The following is an 18,417-nucleotide window of genomic DNA, read 5'->3' as shown; positions in this document are numbered from 1 at the left end:
CTAATGTTCTCTCCTGTTGTGTCAAAGAAGAATTGGACACAACAGGAGACCCACGCTGCTGCAACTTTGCCTTCAAAGATTTATTCATGCCCGTTAAGGCTGTCATAGCTGCCTTGTCTGCCTCCACCCTCTCCTTCAGGGCCTGTAGTTCAGTTTGCAGATCCTCCATCGGTGAGCGCACCGATTAAGCACCCCAACAATTATACTGTCAATACCTGACTGATTTAAGAATTAAGAGTATACCACTTGTTTGTGTTTGGGGTAAAAACAAGAACTACAAAGTGGTTATGAACCAATCAGCAGGATACTCATTTTTGTTTGTTTTTTCCTCACAAAGTAATCCCTCTGAAAGCTTTTTTTATAAAGAAAAGATGTGGTTTCAACCAGAAGAATTAAAGGTGAATTATTGGTATGGACACATTGTTTTCCCTTTGAAATACTACGACTTTCTACCTACTTTAAGTACTGTCAGGCAATATGTTTATGGCTAATTATCACAAGCACACACTAAAATTCTAATAAACTGCTCTCATTATTCACCCTTTTTACATGAATAGTAGCCTATTGCACATTCAGATTGTTATGAACCATTCAGTATTTTTGACCAAATAAATTCCAGGTATCGTCACTTAAAATGAAAAAGAGTTTGAGTTATAGATGGAGACATTTTTGCATTTTGTGTCCCTCATGTGATCATAATCGAGGCATGTTTACTCTTGTGATATAAAACATTACTGTTGTACACAAAACCTGAGCATTATCTGCACATTTTAGGTTAACTTGTCTAAAAACCACACTGTAATATCACAGGTTTTAATTAGTTAATAAGAGTATATGCCTAAAAAATGTCCCACTAGTAGAAGTATGACAGCATAATATGATGAAAATACTCAAACAATGTACAAGTACCTCAGAATTGTATAGTAAATGTTCCACACTGGGGGCAACCTTTTTGTTTACATTTGATTCATGAAATGTGCTACTGTCCACCAATATCAAATTCAAACCAATCAGGGCACAGTATTTGTTTGCACCACATGGATGTGCCTCATCAAGTGAAAGTGATACATTACTTTTCCTATTTTGACGTCACATTTCGCTCGGCTATAAACCAACCCATTTGCATCCATATACGGAAAAGAAAACACTCGTCACATACCCGGAAATAATGGAAAACACACGAGTCCGTGAAAGTACAGACGACTGCGCCATTTGCTTGGACAACATTCTGGAGAAAAGAACGTTAAAGTGCTCTCACTCTTTCTGTTCTGCGTGTATAAACTCGGTTTTCAAGTTTAAGCCCGCTTGTCCGATATGCAACACCTACCACGGAGAGTACACGGGGACCCAGCCCGAGGGCTCGATGACGGTGACGCGCAGCTGGCAGCGCCTACCCGGCTTTGAGCACTGCGGATCTATTGTCATACAGTACAGTTTTCCTGCAGGGATACAAGGGGTGAGGCTGACGTTTTTAACGGAAACTGGAAGCCACACGAGTAGGCAACATATCAACAGAGCGCGTGTTGGGGGTAGTTTGACTACATCGCTCATCTCTTTGTGATATTACAGCTGCCCACCAGTGGGCGCTCTCTGTTTTTGATTACAAGTCGACAGACCTGCATGTACACATTAAGGCATCATTAGTGATTGTATGATGAAATGACGGCCAAATCCGCCAAAACGGGTCAGATATGACATGTTAGCTGGCTGTAAAATCAGCAAAGTTGTAGCGCACATTTTTTAACCCTTAATTGTTTTTGTGTTTCAGAAAGAGGACACACACACACACACACACACACACACACACACACACACACACACACACACACACACACACACACACACACACACACACACACACCAGGAATAACTAGACCAAAGCAAATGTTATAATGATAAACATTTTAATCTTGGGTGCACTTAAAAAAACAAAAAGAACAACAAACATCTCACTAACGGCTCTGTATTCAAAATGTTCTAAGTTACAGGATATAAAAGGACCGTGTGTGTGTGTGTGTGTGTGTGTGTGTGTGTGTGTGTGTGTGTGTGTGTGTGTGTGTGTGTGTGTGTGTGTGCGCGCGCGCGCGCTCGCTATGAGTAGTTTTGGATGTTGTGCAACACTGAAGGTGTCTTAACGTTTCTGAAGTGTCTGTTTAAGGGAATGCTTTCTGAGCCTCAGGAGTATATCAGATGCTGTACCAAAACAAGGACTGCCTCTTTTTTTTACCAATTGTAACAGTAGAAACAATCCCACAATTTGTCCTTGTTATTTCCTTATAGGGAGATGTGAGAATAAGCTTTACCTCATAATCTATAATACAGATATTATATTAATTACAAAATGCATCAATGTCTTGGTCATGTAAACCTGTATTGCCACAATTCCTAATCACATGATTTAAGTGTCATTACAACTGCTGATCAGTGTATGTGACATCTATGCTGCTGTTTACCATATTACAGCCTGAACACCCAAACCCTGGGGTGAGGTACAGCAGCACCTCCCGTACTGCCTTCCTGCCAGCCAGCGCGGAGGGTGAAAAAGTCCTGAAGCTGCTGAGGAAAGCCTTCGACAGGAGACTCACCTTCACCATCGGACGTTCTGTCACCACAGGCCTCAATAACGTCATCACCTGGAATGACATTCACCACAAGACCAACATGGATGGTGGTCCACAATGGTATGCACATCATTGCTATATATTCATATATATCTATAGTACATATATACAGTACATATATATTCATATATATATTTTACCCCTAAGTGAACAGACAATCTCTTGTTTAAGAAAAAAAAGTTATGTAAGATTTTAAGTTTCTCATACATCACAATTTAATTAGGTATAGTTTTTCATAAATGCTTGCTCACACTTATTTTTAGTGATCTATACAGTCATGCTAGCACACCAGTGCTTTGAGCTAAATGCTAAAACACAATGTACAGCTAAGGCTGATGGGAATTTGATTAACATTGGGTGTGGAATGACTGTCATGACTGTACGAGGGGTTTGCCGGAACAGTCCACTTCAATTGTGAGCTATTGTAGACAACAGGTGGTGGGGCAGGTGAGGCTGACACATTCAATGCTGTTTTTTTCTAAACAGAGAATATGTTGCATGTATTATCACTATACAATTTATTTTATAAGCAAATGGCTACTATATAACCAAGAATAATTAACATCATTCATCATTCCTAACAAATAACTCAAGCATCAAGGTACTGCAAACATAAATATACCAAGAGCAGAGAAACTCACATTTTCCCTCAGACAAACAGTTGTTTCCAGTAGAGAGTCCAGTGTTCTGCTGCAGATGGTGTAAAAGGCTCACACCTGAACCCAATCCCATATATGAAGACTCTGATCTAGCTAGGCCTCTCCTACTTGCTGGTCCTCCTCAGCTCAGCCTCCAGACCTACTTTTCGCAACAATTTGGTCATAAACCAGAGTATTGGAAAAAAAAATAATTTTGACCTGCTGATGGCACTATATTAAAAGTAATGGGATCACCAATGTTAAAAAGAAAAATTGACATGTCTACCAAATTTTATATTAGTTCTCTGTGGGAGGAGTAAATTCCACAACCTTAAGTCTTGCAAAGCCTTTCCGAATGTAATGTCATTAAATAAATTGAAAATACAGGTTCAGTAAACTGAAAGGACATTTTTTATCCTTGTTCCAGAGATGTACTTACTAAATTTTTCCGTTTGTTTGTCTTTCTCCATTCCAGTTTTGGATATCCAGATCCAGAATATTTGTTTAGGGTTCAAGAGGAGCTTCGTCTTAAAGGAGTAACACATGATGGGTGAAGATAATCAGAAGACATCCTTCAAATAGATTTGACTCTTTGTATTTTTACAAAGTCTCAGATTTCAATTCTGCATGTTTTGCAGTCCTCAAGCAGGAATCATCATCACTGAGATGTTTTTATTATATTAAGGTTAGTGGCTTTTCCCAAAACATTTTAAACTTTCAACCAACTATGCAAAAATCAAAGAAAAAAGAATTCAGTCTCTCCAGTATGTGATCCAACAAAACAATGATCCCAGTACAGTGGGCTAATAAAACGGGTTATACTACCAATCATCAGATTTCAATCTTGTAATCTCTTGTCTCTGGATCACAGGTCTGGTGCCCAAAAGCAGGCATAGGAGACAGAACAGGTGCAAGCACTTGTCATCTATGAAATGATTAGGTGAAGTTTTCTAGGGAAATGAGGGATCATAAAGTTTTTGGCATTGTCAGGGTATTATGTAAAGTATAATGTGATATTTTGTAAATTTCTTATTGCCACAGATCTCACAGAAAACCAACAATTGATTGTACTGCAAGTATTGAATGTGTAGCCAAAGCTGTAGCTTATTTCTCTGTACCATAGACTGCCATTGTTGTCCAAAACCTAATAAAAATATAGGGGACATGTTCGTTCATTACAATGAACATGGAAACTGTTTGTATCAAGGTGATCCCACATACACACTTCAGCTGCTGGTAATATTTACGAACACACCACATCCACAGCTGAAAATAGTCCCCAACAAATACACCATTTACTCTTGTTTGAGTAATATTAGTTAAAAACTACAGTATCTAGTCGTTTTAGGGAATACTTTAACAGTTTTTAAAATGAAAATGCATACAGTGTCACAGATTGAAAGATTTATGTCTCCAGTAACAGAATTGGCTCAGGGATGAGTGACACAGACAGGAAGGGGAAGTAAGTATTGACAGATTGACAAAAACAAACGTATAGAATATTTGTGTTATCATACAGCACCTTTAATACATCGTAATTCATTATGTGCCTTTACATGACATCATTCAATGTATTAGTGGCAAACAAAAGGAGTTATCTGAAGTCTAGTCATGTATCAATCCTAAATATTTTAGTCCAAAAACATCTTTGATATATTTCAGTCCTGTCTTTTGCCTGTCTGGTCCACTAGAGGGTGATGCTCTCCCATAGGAAGACCATGTGACGGCGTCTGCTTGGTATGCAGCTGTATCATCATCACAAACCCAAAGTCCTGCAGCACCTCCCAAACCTCATCGCCCAAAGTCAGTGAGAGGAGCAGAGCATCTGCTATAGATGATGAGTCATGTGTTTCTATGGTGTTTGGGGGAGTTTTAGCAGCAGCAGACTAAAGATGACTTGAGGTAGTGACATGCACAGACAGCAACAGATTCAATTTAAAGGTCAACAAAAATAAAATAACTCAAGACATTTAATGTTAAATGTGTAACAAGTATCCTCGGCATCACTGGCACAAATAAAACTGGAAAAAAACATTTGTATTGGCTGATGTCTCTTTTCATGCAGCAACGCAGGACACACAAGCTCTGTTTTTGCTTTTCGCCAGGCTCTCTGACCAGCATCCATTTGATCAAGTTACAACTGAAATGAAGTACATCCAGATGATTTTCTTGTTAGTGGCAACAGTACAGAGTTATGGGAAGAGGAAATGCCTTTTAACCTATATTTCTATATCAGAAAAAGTGCACATGTGACAAGGCGGAGTTACTGGGCTCGGCCTCTTTAGCACTCTGGTGTTTAGCGGCTGGAGGCATTTCTGTGGCCCAGGATCTCAAGGCATCTGGCGCTCTCACAAAGCAGACCAGGACCCATCTGGTCAAATGTAACCCCCCCACCCCACCCCCCACACACACTTTCCTTTTCTCCCATAATTCATCAGTCCACTCCACTCATTACTTATCATCACTCTTTTTCTCTCTCGTCCCTGATTTCTATTAACTGTTGTCTATTGTTTTGTTTTTTTAATCTACCAATTATTTTCCTTTGTGCTGTAGTAGCACATACCTAATACAACTTCATGAAGATTTCATTAGATATTTGTATCATTTATTTTGATTTATTACTATGTTTTACCCATTTTAACAGAAGATTGACTGAAAACTGTCACTGTAAGTATAGTGGAGCAGATTGTGACACAAAAAGAAAATTGAGCAGTGGACATACAGAGAGGTTCTCTGAAAATGTAACCTACATTTGAACACATAAAATTCCATGTGAAATGTTGAAGACATTTTCCAAATGAAGACATCTGCCCACCTGACTATAATTGTGCAAAAACAAGCGCAAAATATATTGTTTAAACTGCAAGAAATTGAATGACTCTTTGCCCTTCTCTGCAGGTACTTCCCTTCCCTGTCATTGTCCATCTGGACATCTGAATAGGGGCAAATAATTACACAAATGTAACCAGAGGTATAAATATGTATCACTGATTATGCAGAGCAATATTGTGGGTGGATTCAACATGCATCAATGTAAATGGATAGTGACAAGCTTCTTCTATAAAATGGATTGATGACAGACTGAAAATAAGCCCCTTAGTGTATGGATTACGACCGATGCATCTGTAGCTGCTTACATTCATTTCCATCAAACGTCGCTCTGCTCTGTTGTGGCAGGATGACTTGAATATTCTCCTCGTCAGGCACTGGAAATAGCACCACGGCTTTGGTGATTTCATGTTTCTAGGTGTGACTATAGACGGCTACTCAGGAGGGGCTCCCAACAAGCACGCAGACGTGCATGCCCTTCAGACGAGAGATGTGCCGCGTTTCCTGTACTAGAGATGATAAGAAAATCATTATGTGACAATGCAGAGCTGTTGTTCTCGCCCCCTCTCCCCACTGCGCTCCTTAATTAGAGTGTCTCTGGCTGCGTGGAGAACCCTGGCACATTGCCTGCCTGCCTCCTCATCCTCTCATCCTCTGGTGGTAAAGCCACCCTATCACAGATATACCTGTCTATCTGGGTGCAGAGCGTGCTACTCTTTGTCTCCCTTCACTGTAATGAGGATCAACTCCACCAGACGTACCCTACTTTTGCATACCTTTGAAGGTATATGTTTTTTTTATATCTTAACACAGTTTCCTGTTTTAATTCCAAAGTTGACAGAAATAGAGATTTTCTGTTAAACGTATCCATATCCAAATCTTGGAAGGACGTACAAAGATATTTCAGGCTGTGTTTGTATGTAAATGGACAGGAGGAGGCATCTGTTTCCATACCCACTCTGTGTGACAGAATGTCAGCCCACCGCTGACATGCTCATTCACTGAGCCTGAGGCTGTTTGCTTAAGAACAGCAAAGTGAAGGTGGGTGTGTGGGTGCTTGTGCTTCTGTGGCTTTTGTCTGGTGCCCTTGACTGCATCTGTGCATACAGTACGGATATGCACTAGTGAATACTTTGTGTGTGTGTGTGTGTGTGCGTGTGTGTGTGTGTGTGTGTTTATCAAGCCAGTTTCTTACATTCTGTTCTCTGATTCATAGCCGGGGCTACACAGCTTTTTGTCTGCCTGATTTAGCAGAACAGACCCTCTGCTTTTCTTAGTAACGCTGACAGATTTACTGACTTACCTTACAGACAGGACACAACAGCCGAGCTGGCAACTATCGGGGTCTTTGGCTGGGTTGTCAACGTCACAGATTGAATGCTCTGCTCAAGCTGTTCTTCATTAGCGACAGCCGAGATATGAGTATAGCAGCTCCATCATCTGTCCTCTGTAAGAGAGATTAAAATGTCCTGTAATTACCAAAATTAAATCAGTTGTTTATCACGCGTATATAAGTGTTTTTGTTCATGTCACACACAATACCCAACCTCATAATCTAATTTGTGTGAAACTGCAGTAACATGAAAATATTAAACAACAGCTGAACAAAATCCGCTGCAAATACATTTCAGGACATATTTTCTGGGTGCATTGAGGAAGGCCAAACTCTTTTGTTGTCTTTCCTGTCTGCATCCTCAGCCTTGGCCATCCACTCTCAGACTGCCTCATGTAAGCGCAATTAGCTGTGGCTGTCATGGCAACTAGCATGACCTTTCTGTCACGAGAATCTCAACCAAGGCCCATCTTTCTTTTGAGCAACTGCAACAGCTGTCTGGAGCTTTTTTCACATTAGTGGATAAAATGTTTCTTTTTATTACAAAAAGCAGACTGATGCTGGCAGAAATGTGTCCCTCTGAAGACACTTCAGACAGTAATTTATCCATAATCAGTTAGTGATAATGTGGATTTCAAGAAGTATTGATGCAGGATGGTATATTAGGAAGGTTGTATCCAGTGGCACCTACACTGTATGTGTTCCCCATCGAGGCTTTGTAGGTACCAGTTATACTGCATGAATAGCAATGAGCCCTTTACCTCATTCATATAGAGCAGATGTCTAGTTTGGCATACCTTGACATACATGTCCAAGTGAATATAAAGTACAGTTTGCTCTACAAATCTATAATTAGGAGTCACAATTACATATCAAATCCTGTGTTTGGATTTTATCCCCATGTATTTAAACATATAGACTACAGAAGGGCTAATGTAATTTGTTGTTTTCTGAAAAATTGGCAAATTGCAGATGCCACAGAGAAAGCATCATTATTATTATATCAAGATTTGGGCTCAGGCACAAACCTGTGAACAAGCATGCCCAGAATTTGTTCAAGCACAAAAAAATGTGCTTGAATTGTACAGTGCCTTTAAAAAGTATTCACCCCACTTGGCGTTTATCCTCTTTTGTTGCATTATAACCTGGAATTAAAGATTTTTTGTTGAGATTTTATCTAATGGACTGACAAAATAGTCAGAATAAGTGTGAATGAAAAAACCCCAACTTGTTTTAAATAAATCTAAAAACAAAAAAACTGAGTGTGGTGCATGCATATGTATTCAGCGCTTTTATGAAGCTCCTAAATGAGGTCTGATGCTACCAATTAGCTTCAGAAGTTACATTTTAATAAAGTCCACCTGTGTGCAATCTAAGTGTCATATGATCTGTCACATGATCTAATGGAGAGTCATTAAATACATTATTACAAAATGGACCAACCTGCCAAGAGAGGAGCACCACGGACCAGGCAAGGACGACTTTAATCAGAGAGGCAACAGCAGACCAAAGAGACCCTGAAGGAGCTGGAAAGCTACACAGCGGAGATTAGAGTATCTGTCCATATGACCACTTTAAGTCGTACACTGCCCAGTGCTGGACTTTATGGAAGAGTGCCCAAGTTGCTGTAAGAAAAAAATATGAAAACACATTTGGAGTCTCCCACATACCTTTTGGCAAACTCCAAATGTATTTTGTTATTTTTTTCTTTAAGCAAGCAGTGTTTTTTTCACTTCACCAATTTTTACTATTTTGCGTAGGCCCATTACATAAAAGAATAAAAACAAATGTTATATTCCAGGTTGTAATGCAACAAAAGAGGAAATACACCAAGGGGGGTGAATCATTTGGCAAGACACTGTATATTTTATATTGCTGTGCCAAAGTGTAGGCTGAAAAAGCATTCTCTGCTGCAGCTGAGTGCACCTGCTGACGCACAAAGATTTTATTTACCCATGATGTTGAAACTATTTTTGATACTATGTTTCAGGTTGAGCCTCCATAAGAAGATCAGGCTAAACATGCAGAACAACCGGACATGTAATCTCTAACCAGTGCTTTTATGTCTCAAGGTGAAATGCGGTGAAGACGAGTCCCTGCAGTTATGAAGTGGGTACCTTGCTTCACCTGCGGTTTGTTGATTCAAAGACGTCACACTTCCAGAGGGCCGAGCAGGACCTCTAACAATTAGTAAATGGAGCAGCTGCACCTTATGGCAACAAACAGCTCACTCAGCAGTTTAGCTGATGAATAATTCAAGTGAACAAAAAGCTTAATCATGTCAGATAATTAGAGCAGGATTTGAGAATGTTGTGTAAGTATAACCTTCTTGCTAAAGTGTGTCCTGGTATGATACATAAATCAGAATGAGTCATAAGCTACATTTTGAGAGAAGCTGGGGTTTTATCTTTGAGGAAAAATATTTTCATAATCAAAATTCAGTTCCTGACATAGATACTGTATTTATTTACATCTACTGCGAACACAATTAAAGTCCCAGATTGCCAACTTCATTTCATGATTTGCAAGATTAAAAAAAAAGTTTTTTAAATATCACTAAACAATTATGAGTGTATAACGTAATATGATAACACCTTAATCAAACACAATGTATAACTACGAATATTTTGTCTTCACTCAAGAGCTCTTTTAAACATCAAAAGCCATCTCAGTTATTAGAGAGAGAGGGAAAGAGAGAGGGAGCATATAAATATAGTCAGTGTGGCATACGGATTCCTGTCACAAAGGTGCCTCTAAGCCTTCTGGGGGGGGCATATTTACTTATCAAAGACGCCTCCAAAGCAGCTGTAAATCAAAAACCTTGCAGTATGGGGAAGAAGAAACAGAGGAAAAAGAAGAAACAGCTTTGGGAGGGAGGACACAGACAGAGGGCGGATGAAAATCCTCCATGGGAATATCTTTGGAGCTGATGTGTTGCATAGTAACAGACTGCATTCCAGTATCTAGACCAAGCATTGATTAAAAACTTCTCTTTTATCCACCTTTTTACAGGTGGTGATACATTCCCAAACAGGGCCACGAGTTAAATATAGAATGCCAAACTAAAACATTTGCCGTGTGATTTAAAATATGAAACCGTGTACCACTGTTGTGCTAAACCACACTGCTTGATAGTGATGCTGCAGTTTGCAGGCTGCTGGTCTGACCTGGAATGTGACCTGTGAATTTGCAGGAGGTCAAGGCAAACAAGTTGTATTATTGTGCGAGTATATGTTTTTAATTTGTAATTTGCATAATCTTAATAATTGAGAAGTAAAGTGAATATTTGTAGAAGTTAGTGCAAGTGTGACAATTCCACAGACAGTTAGAAATGTCGTGAACTTATAAATTCCAGCCTAAAGATGAGCCAGAATGTCTACTAATGTGTGCCTCTGCCTTGTAAACAGTTGGATTGGCGGAGACTGCATGGATGCTTAGGTTGGCAGCCATATCCAACCAGACTCTGGCATGCAGAACATGTTTACTGAGTTCATCAACTGTCTATACTCATGTGTATCATAGTATTGCTTCAGTATCTGCACTGCATGTGCAGTGGAAAATACTGCTGTGAGTCAGTGACTGAGGCTTACACTGTAAATCTACTCCAGGCTCTTGACACCTCTGTTATACTGTAAGACAAGAGGATGCACACTGCAGTGAGATCCTAAAACAGGACTGGTGCGTTTTCTGGGAAAAGGCACCTGCGCAGCTCAACTGCTTCCCCCCAAAAATGCATGCATTTTACATCTGCCTCTTCCTTTAGTTTATAAAAAAGGGCTTTTTAATCACAGATAAAAACGCGACCTGTTGTTGTCATGACAACATATCCCTGCATTAACATTGTTGGAGATCAGCACATCGAATTCCATTGAAATAATTACACTGAAAACACAGCTTTGCTAGAAAGAGTGACCAAGCCTCTCGAATGCTTCCTCTGTTTGATCTACACATCGTAGCTGCAACTTAGCTCATTTCAGCTTCCTGTTGATGCTGCCTGACAGCAAAGACCTCTTCCCAATGCAGTGCTTATGTAACCTGCATTGGCTTTATGCTTCAGCTCCCCTTTTGAGTATGTACATGCAAGAACATCCCTACTGTGTGTATTCTCAGTGCTTTACAGCTCCCCTGTCACTAAGGATCAATGTCATTGCTCGGCTGTAGTGTTTCTCTTTAACACTCCAGTGTCCGTATTTTTGTTGCAGCACGGCTAACATAAAGCATTTCCCTCTTTATAGTCCACTTCATTTGAAAAAAAATTTAAAATAGGTTGAGACTTAAAGATATTAGGCTATTGAAGATATCCTCCAATCTTCTTGCACACCCTCCCCCTCAGCCTGTGCTCCTCATTTCTTTCAGCCCAACCCCCCCAGGAAGGAGCAGGAGAGTTAATGCTCAGTGGGAGGGCCCTCTGGACCCACGTGCATCCTAAGCCTAAGCCAAACACACACCTCACACTCTCTCAAACCACTAAAGGCACATGCTCCCGCCGGTAGCCATGGTTCCCTAAAGAGGAGTGGCGAAGACAAAAAATGAGCAGAGTGCTGTCTGTAGTAGCCTCGGCCTCCCCTTTGTCTCTCTCCCATCCTTCCCCCCACTGCTAATACTTCTCTCATAGCTGCAGGGACCAAAGGGATAACAGTTGCACACATGCACGCACATGCATGCACTCTGATCACTGATGGAGACATGCTCTCTTTGGAGGAATGCACTGGTCCTTTTAATGGCTGCTAATGTTTTCCCTCTCAGTTATACAGCAGGTTCATCCATTTACTTAGGCCACCAGATTTGGATTCAGTACTTTGATGTAGGGCTTTTGCTCAATGAGTAAAAAGTAAAATGATGGTGGTGAAACACAGCAGAAACACAATATGGTGTAATTATGGAGTAATTATCACTGCTGTGCTCTCAGTCTGCCGCAGCTGACCTAATCTAACGTTTTAATCAGCATGAAGGACAAAGCATCGGACCCTGAACTGGCGCAGCTGAGGGGACGGCGCTTATCGGTGATGTACTGGATGTCTCCATGTTTTTTTGGCTTGTGCAGACACACGCAGGATGTGGCCCATTGCCAAAGCCACTGTGTGTGTGTTTATGTGTGTTTGTGTGCAGCCCAGTGCTCCTCCTCATCCTCTCATGCTCAGACAGTGGCACATTGTGCACAGCAGAGCACGCCTTCGCCTTTGTGTGCGGTTGCCCAGTGATCACAAAGAAGGGCATAGAGCATGTGCATATTGTGTGTGTGTGTGTGTGCATGTGTTTGTCTACTGTGATTATGTTTTGGATGCAAGTTTTGGATTGGCGCATTCACTATGGGGAACATCCTCTGTACAAAACATGCACAATAATAGCACACAACCTTAGAAAAAAACATGTCCAAAAATATACATAACACCAGCGTTTTTATCTAGTGCCCTTTTATATAAAAATTGAAACATAAGTAGGCTACATACATAAAGCACTAAAACTTCATGTCAAGTCATGCATAACATAACAACCCTTGTATGATGTGAACAAGACTAAAATGTACGCATTTCTATTTTCTACCAACAAATACCTGCCATTTCATGTAAACAAGGTTGAGGAAATGTGCTCTTCTGGCAAATAGAAGTGAGTAAACGTATACCAGAGGCAAAGCTCACACTCACAAACAGCGTATAAGGATTAGAATAAACCGATGAATACTCATCCAGTCCACATCTGCTCAATTTGCATTACTTGTACCACCGACATGTTTTTGGTCCATCCCAGTTAATGCACAAAGATGTGCCCTAAAAACAACACAGCGATTTCTCGATTCCTTTGAAAAACAGCATCCAGTTTCAGAGGCACAACTTGTGCTTACCCACTGTGGCCATAGGGAACATTAAACAATTGCTCACATTTGACTGAGCTCATTGGTGGTGCTGCCAGGGAAACACAAGGTCAAGAGAGAGCTCTAGGGGAGCCGTAGGTTTAACCACAGGAGGGAGTTTGGGGTCAGGGGTCACACAGAGAGGTGGGGGGTGGTGGAGGAGCTGCAACATAGTGTTAAGTCCTCAATGAGCCTGAAACAGAAGAAAGAACTGTTCGGGTGGACGGCTACTGGCGCTGTGTGTGTAAAATGATGATGCAAACGATGTGTTTGAAGGCTGAGGATTTTGTTAAAGTAACCAAAAAGTACAATAAGAAAAAAATATATTTGGAGTTTCTCAGAATCTTTAAACCCTAATTCTAATATTTCCTCTGACATCTATAAAAGAATATCGTATGAAAATAAATCTCAATTGTATTGCCAATCTTAGCAGGAGATTCTGTAGAGATAGTGAGGATAAAAGGGATGCTGTGTAATCATATCCTGTTAAATCCTGTTACACCACCCCTTTTTGAGAGCAAACTGGCTGAATTGGAAATGGATGGGTTTAGATACTCTGGCCCTGCCCTGCACTGCGGCAGAGGCAGAGAATCTGGTGTCTGTGTGTCTCATAGAGAGAGAGAGAGAGAGAGAGAGAGAGAGAGAGAGAGAGAGAGAGAGAGAGAGAGAGAGAGAGCGAGAGAGCACACACTGCAGGACTCAACATCTCATCACACCTCATCAGTAATCAAAGATTAGCACACATCTACACAAATAGCTGTTTTTTATTTTTCAAGATGACAACAGGGAGGAGTTGAATCTGCCTGCACACAAAAAAAGAAACATCAAATGACAGGTTACTTTTGGAATGTGCTTGTTGGGTTGTCGCGTCCTTGCAGAGAGTTATGTGAGGACTCGGAACATGCTGTAAATAGTGCACAACAGCACTGAGGGCTGTCCACTCAGTGCTGCCTCAGATCACCCTTTGTATACCACCGTCCAGAGCCGCAGAAAAACTCTCCAGTCCAGTTTGAACACTGACTCATTGTGCTACGTTGTCAGGTCTAAATCCTATTTGTGTTTTGGTCGCGCATACTTTTGAACTAGAACACAATCACTATAACTATAATGAATAGGAGAATGCCTGTTGGTGCATCATCCATCATCAATCTACATTTTTAATTTCACCAGAGAGATAATGTTAGTTAGCACTTTTATGAATTTAATTTTGTGATATTCTGATTAGTCAAACATGTTGGTGAATCAGAATGAATCCACTGTGTTTTACAGCCCATTAAATTGGCTTTGTGTGGGTAAAATACCCTCCCTCTCCCGCTTTTGTCCATGGCAACACAGTAATCCTCAGTCAAAATGACCCACTGTTTGTATAGGAGACAAAGAACTTTTCTAAGGTGGCTGTGTATGGCAAAGCCTTAACAAAATGGCAGGGTTGAACTCACTGGACTGTGCCATGATGCCACTTCTCCTTAACCGTGTCCTCGAGGTACAAGCCACATCTGAGTGGGCAATTGAACTCTCTGTGCCTGTCCAGATGTTGGCCTAATTTACTACGACTAGCGGCGTATGTGGCCCATTTACATGTCCTCACACCCAGTGTGTGTGGCTGCATGTGTACAATGTCAGCCTTTACCTCAGGTCCTTCAGCATCCGCCAAAGTGACATCCCATGATTCATTTTGTTTTAAGAAGCAGGATTTATTTTTATTTTTTTAGGAATAAGCAGCAAGAATCCTTAACTTGCTGGGAGCTGGATTCTCACAATGTCAATTGCGGTGGCAACAATGGTCCCCAAAAACAGAAAAAAGGAAAGCTCTTTTGATGAAAAAGTATATGTGCGTTAAAGCTCCTGTTATCAATACTTTTGTCCTACAGATAATTGTCACTCAACACTGCAGTTCCCTTCAGCTCTACTGAGCATTTCAATGTTACAGCCCACAACATTACTGTTCTTGGCCTCTGACAGCAGGAAGATGTTTTCAACAAAGAAAACTCTAAAAACCCACTGTACACTACCTGCTTATCACCAAACAACAGACAGACACAGTGACTAGCTGGCGAACATGGTGGAGCATTTTGCAGGTAAAAAGTCCGATACTTCACTCAGGAGTTGGTGGAGACTAAAATGGAGATAAAAGTAGAGGGAATATTGGACTTCAATTTATCAGGTGGACGGAAACACGACTCCAAATGCATGATAATGTTGTTCCATATACCGAAGACGAGGCAGTGTGAGGGCACATGTGCTTGTTGGCACCTCTGCCACATTCTGTGGCACCAGGCCAGTTTTAGACACCTCTGCAGCTGGCAGCGACCAGATGTGGCGGGTTTGAAGACAGATGAGAGCAGCAGCCATGTGCATCTTTAGTAGAGAAGGAGAAGCTGTGATGATTTCCAACAACCTGTAAGGATGATTCCTATCTATCTATCTACCTACCTACCTACCCTCTGTCTGTCTGTCTGTCTGTCTATGAGACTTTAAGTGTAATTTAACTACAAAATACCATATATAATTTAATGTGTAACATTTAATATTGCTCTCTATTTTATCTTCTTTGTAAAGTCTCTTTGAGTTTCTTGAAAATGGCTTCCTAAATAAAATGTATTATTATTATTACTATTATCATTATTACTATTATCATTATGACAATGATGATGGTGAATATTATAATAATTATTAATACTAATATTACCATAATCATTAGGGCCAATACACTTCATAGGGGTGTGGCTTATATATCAAAATACACAACTTCTCAACCATTTGTCCTAAAATCACCAAATTTGCAGCATATTTCCTGGTGGAAGTCACCGAGGTAGTCAAACAACTCCACAGTGGCAAAGCCCCAGGGATTGATGAGATCCGTCCAGAAATGCTGAAGGCACTGGGTGTGGAGGGGCTGTCTTGGATGACACGCCTCTTCAACATTGTGTGGAGGTCTGGGATGGTGCCTAGGGAGTGGCAGACCGGGGTGGTGGTTCACCTGTTCAAAAAGGGGGACCAGAGGGTGTGTGCCAATTACCGCGGTATCACACTACTCAGCCTCCCTGGTAAAGTCTACTCCAAGGTGCTGGAAAGGAGGGTTCGGCCGATAGTCGAACCTCGGATTGAAGAAGAACAATGCAGATTCCGTCCTGGCCGTGGAACAATGGACCAGCTCTTCACTCTCGCAAGGATCCTGGAGGGTGCTTGGGAATACGCCCATCCGGTCTACATGTGTTTTGTGGACCTGGAGAAGGCGTATGACCAGATCCCTCGGGAGATACTGTGGGAGGTGCTGCGGGAGTATGGGGTGAGGGGGCCACTTCTGGGGGCCATCCAATCCCTATACGCCCAAAGCGAGAGCTGTGTCCGGGTTCTTGGCAGTAAGTCGGACTCGTTTCCGGTGAGGGTTGGCCTCCGCCAGGGCTGCGCTTTTTCACCAATCCTGTTTGTGCTATTCATGGACAGGATATCGAGGCGTAGTCGTGGGGAGGAGTGTTTACAGTTTGGTGGGCTGAGGATTGCATCGCTGCTGTTTGCAGATGATGTGGTCCTGATGTCTTCATCGGGCTGTGACCTCCAGCACTCACTGGATCGGTTCGCAGCTGAGTGTGAAGCGGTTGGGATGAGGATCAGCACCTCTAAATCTGAGGCCATGGTTCTCAGCAGGAAACCGGTGGAATGCCCACTCCGGGTAGGGAATGAGTCCTTACCCCAAGTGAAGGAGTTCAAGTACCTCGGGGTCTTGTTCCCGAGTGAGGGAACAATGGAACGTGAGATTGGCCAGAGAATCGGAGCAGCTGGGGCGGTATTGCAGTCGCTCTACCGCACCGTTGTGACGAAAAGAGAGCTGAGCCGCAAAACAAAGCTCTCTATCTACCGGGCAATCTTCGTTCCTACCCTCACCTATGGTCATGTGGACTAGGTCATGACCGAAAGAATTAGATCGCGGGTACAAGCGGCTGAAATGGGTTTCCTCAGGAGGGTGGCTGGCATCTCCCTTAGAGATAAGATGAGAAGTTCGGTCATCCGTGAGGTACTTGGAGTAGAGCCGCTGCTCCTTTGCGTGGAAAGGAGCCAGTTGAGGTGGTTCGAGCATCTGGTAAGGATGCCACCTGGGCGCCTCCCTAGGTAGGTGTTCCAGGCACGACCAGCTGGGAGGAGACCCCGAGGGAGGCCCAGGTCCAGGTGGAGGGACTATATCTCCAAACTGGCCTGGGAGCGCCTCGGGATCCCCCAGTCAGAGCTGGCTGATGTGGCTCGGGAAAGGGAAGTTTGGGGTTTTGTACTTGTATTTACTCCTCCTAGCCAGTTGACCAGATCAGTCCCAAATTTAGTAAGGAAAGCCTTAAGACATTGAAGATGCTTCATCATGAATATTAAAAATTAATAAGATACATTTATTTCCAATTTTGGGTTCACAGCAAGGACACAGTTGTTTATGCATATTTTTATCATTACATTCCACTCTTTAGATTATTCATTAATCACACAATATTGCAAAAATATGTGACATGGACAGTTCAATAACATCAGAAGTATTATACATACACAAGCGCCACCAGAGCGGCGGAATGGATTCCATGATCGATTTCGTTCCGGCATGATGAGAGAGTGCCAACAGCCAACCAGTTTGTATGGAATTCACCCGAGCAACTGGTTTGTGTGATCAGTTTTGCTTCTGTTGACACCATGAGGTGTCCACAATACTGTCAGAGACACTGTTTTACCACTCTTTAGGCGCCAGGCGCTCCGGAGATATTTAAGATATTGAGATATAAGAGATATTTAAACATAAAACATTAATATAAAAATACTGATTTGACACAACTCTCTAGTGAGCAAGAAAAACTCCACAAAAATAATTTTAGACAATAACAATAAGAGATATTTAAACATAAAAAATGAAAAATGCTGTTATGACACAACTCTCTAGTGTGCAAGAAACAGTACAAAAAAATATTTTTGCTACAAAGTATTTCTTGGGAAGATGAACACAAGAGACACCTTCTTCCAAGGCGTACAGGTGTCTTTCCAGTAACAATAACAGATTTCCTCGTCTAAAACAATAATATACAATTTACTATCATAACACCACTCTCCAGTAGGCAAGAAAAATCAAAAAAAGTAACCTTTTAGTCAGATAAATTTGAGTATTTCTTCCAA

At 41.5% G+C, this 18,417-nt stretch overlaps 1 protein-coding gene across 1 annotated transcript; it reads left to right on the top strand.

Annotated features, from left to right (window-relative positions):
* The first annotated feature begins 1,147 nt into the window (after positions 1-1,147).
* LOC137889738 (probable E3 ubiquitin-protein ligase DTX3) lies at positions 1,148-5,293 on the top strand. Its single transcript, XM_068733748.1, has 3 exons — positions 1,148-1,456; positions 2,464-2,681; positions 3,735-5,293. Exons 1-3 carry the CDS (start codon positions 1,169-1,171, stop codon positions 3,811-3,813), a joined length of 585 nt encoding a protein of 194 aa, XP_068589849.1. The 5' UTR covers positions 1,148-1,168; the 3' UTR covers positions 3,814-5,293.
* Positions 5,294-18,417: the final 13,124 nt, after the last annotated feature.

This window comes from Cebidichthys violaceus, unplaced genomic scaffold (assembly GCF_023349555.1).
Source record: "Cebidichthys violaceus isolate CVI_PGR_0920_01 unplaced genomic scaffold, fCebVio1.0.p SCAF_6, whole genome shotgun sequence".
Classification (NCBI taxonomy): domain Eukaryota; kingdom Metazoa; phylum Chordata; class Actinopteri; order Perciformes; family Stichaeidae; genus Cebidichthys; species Cebidichthys violaceus.
The sequence above is the reverse complement of the archived record's forward strand: the minus strand, read 5'-3'. Positions and strand labels throughout refer to the sequence as shown.

What these genes read in the sequence shown, in the direction of transcription:
- LOC137889738 (XM_068733748.1), top strand. Translation starts at nt 1,169, where the DNA reads ATGGAAAACACACGAGTCCGTGAAAGTACAGACGACTGCGCCATTTGC. An exon ending in TTCCTGCAGGGATACAAGGG is followed by an intron (nt 1,457 to 2,463) that starts GTGAGGCTGACG and finishes ACCATATTACAG; the next exon opens with CCTGAACACCCAAACCCTGG. An exon ending in ATGGATGGTGGTCCACAATG is followed by an intron (nt 2,682 to 3,734) that starts GTATGCACATCA and finishes TCTCCATTCCAG; the next exon opens with TTTTGGATATCCAGATCCAG.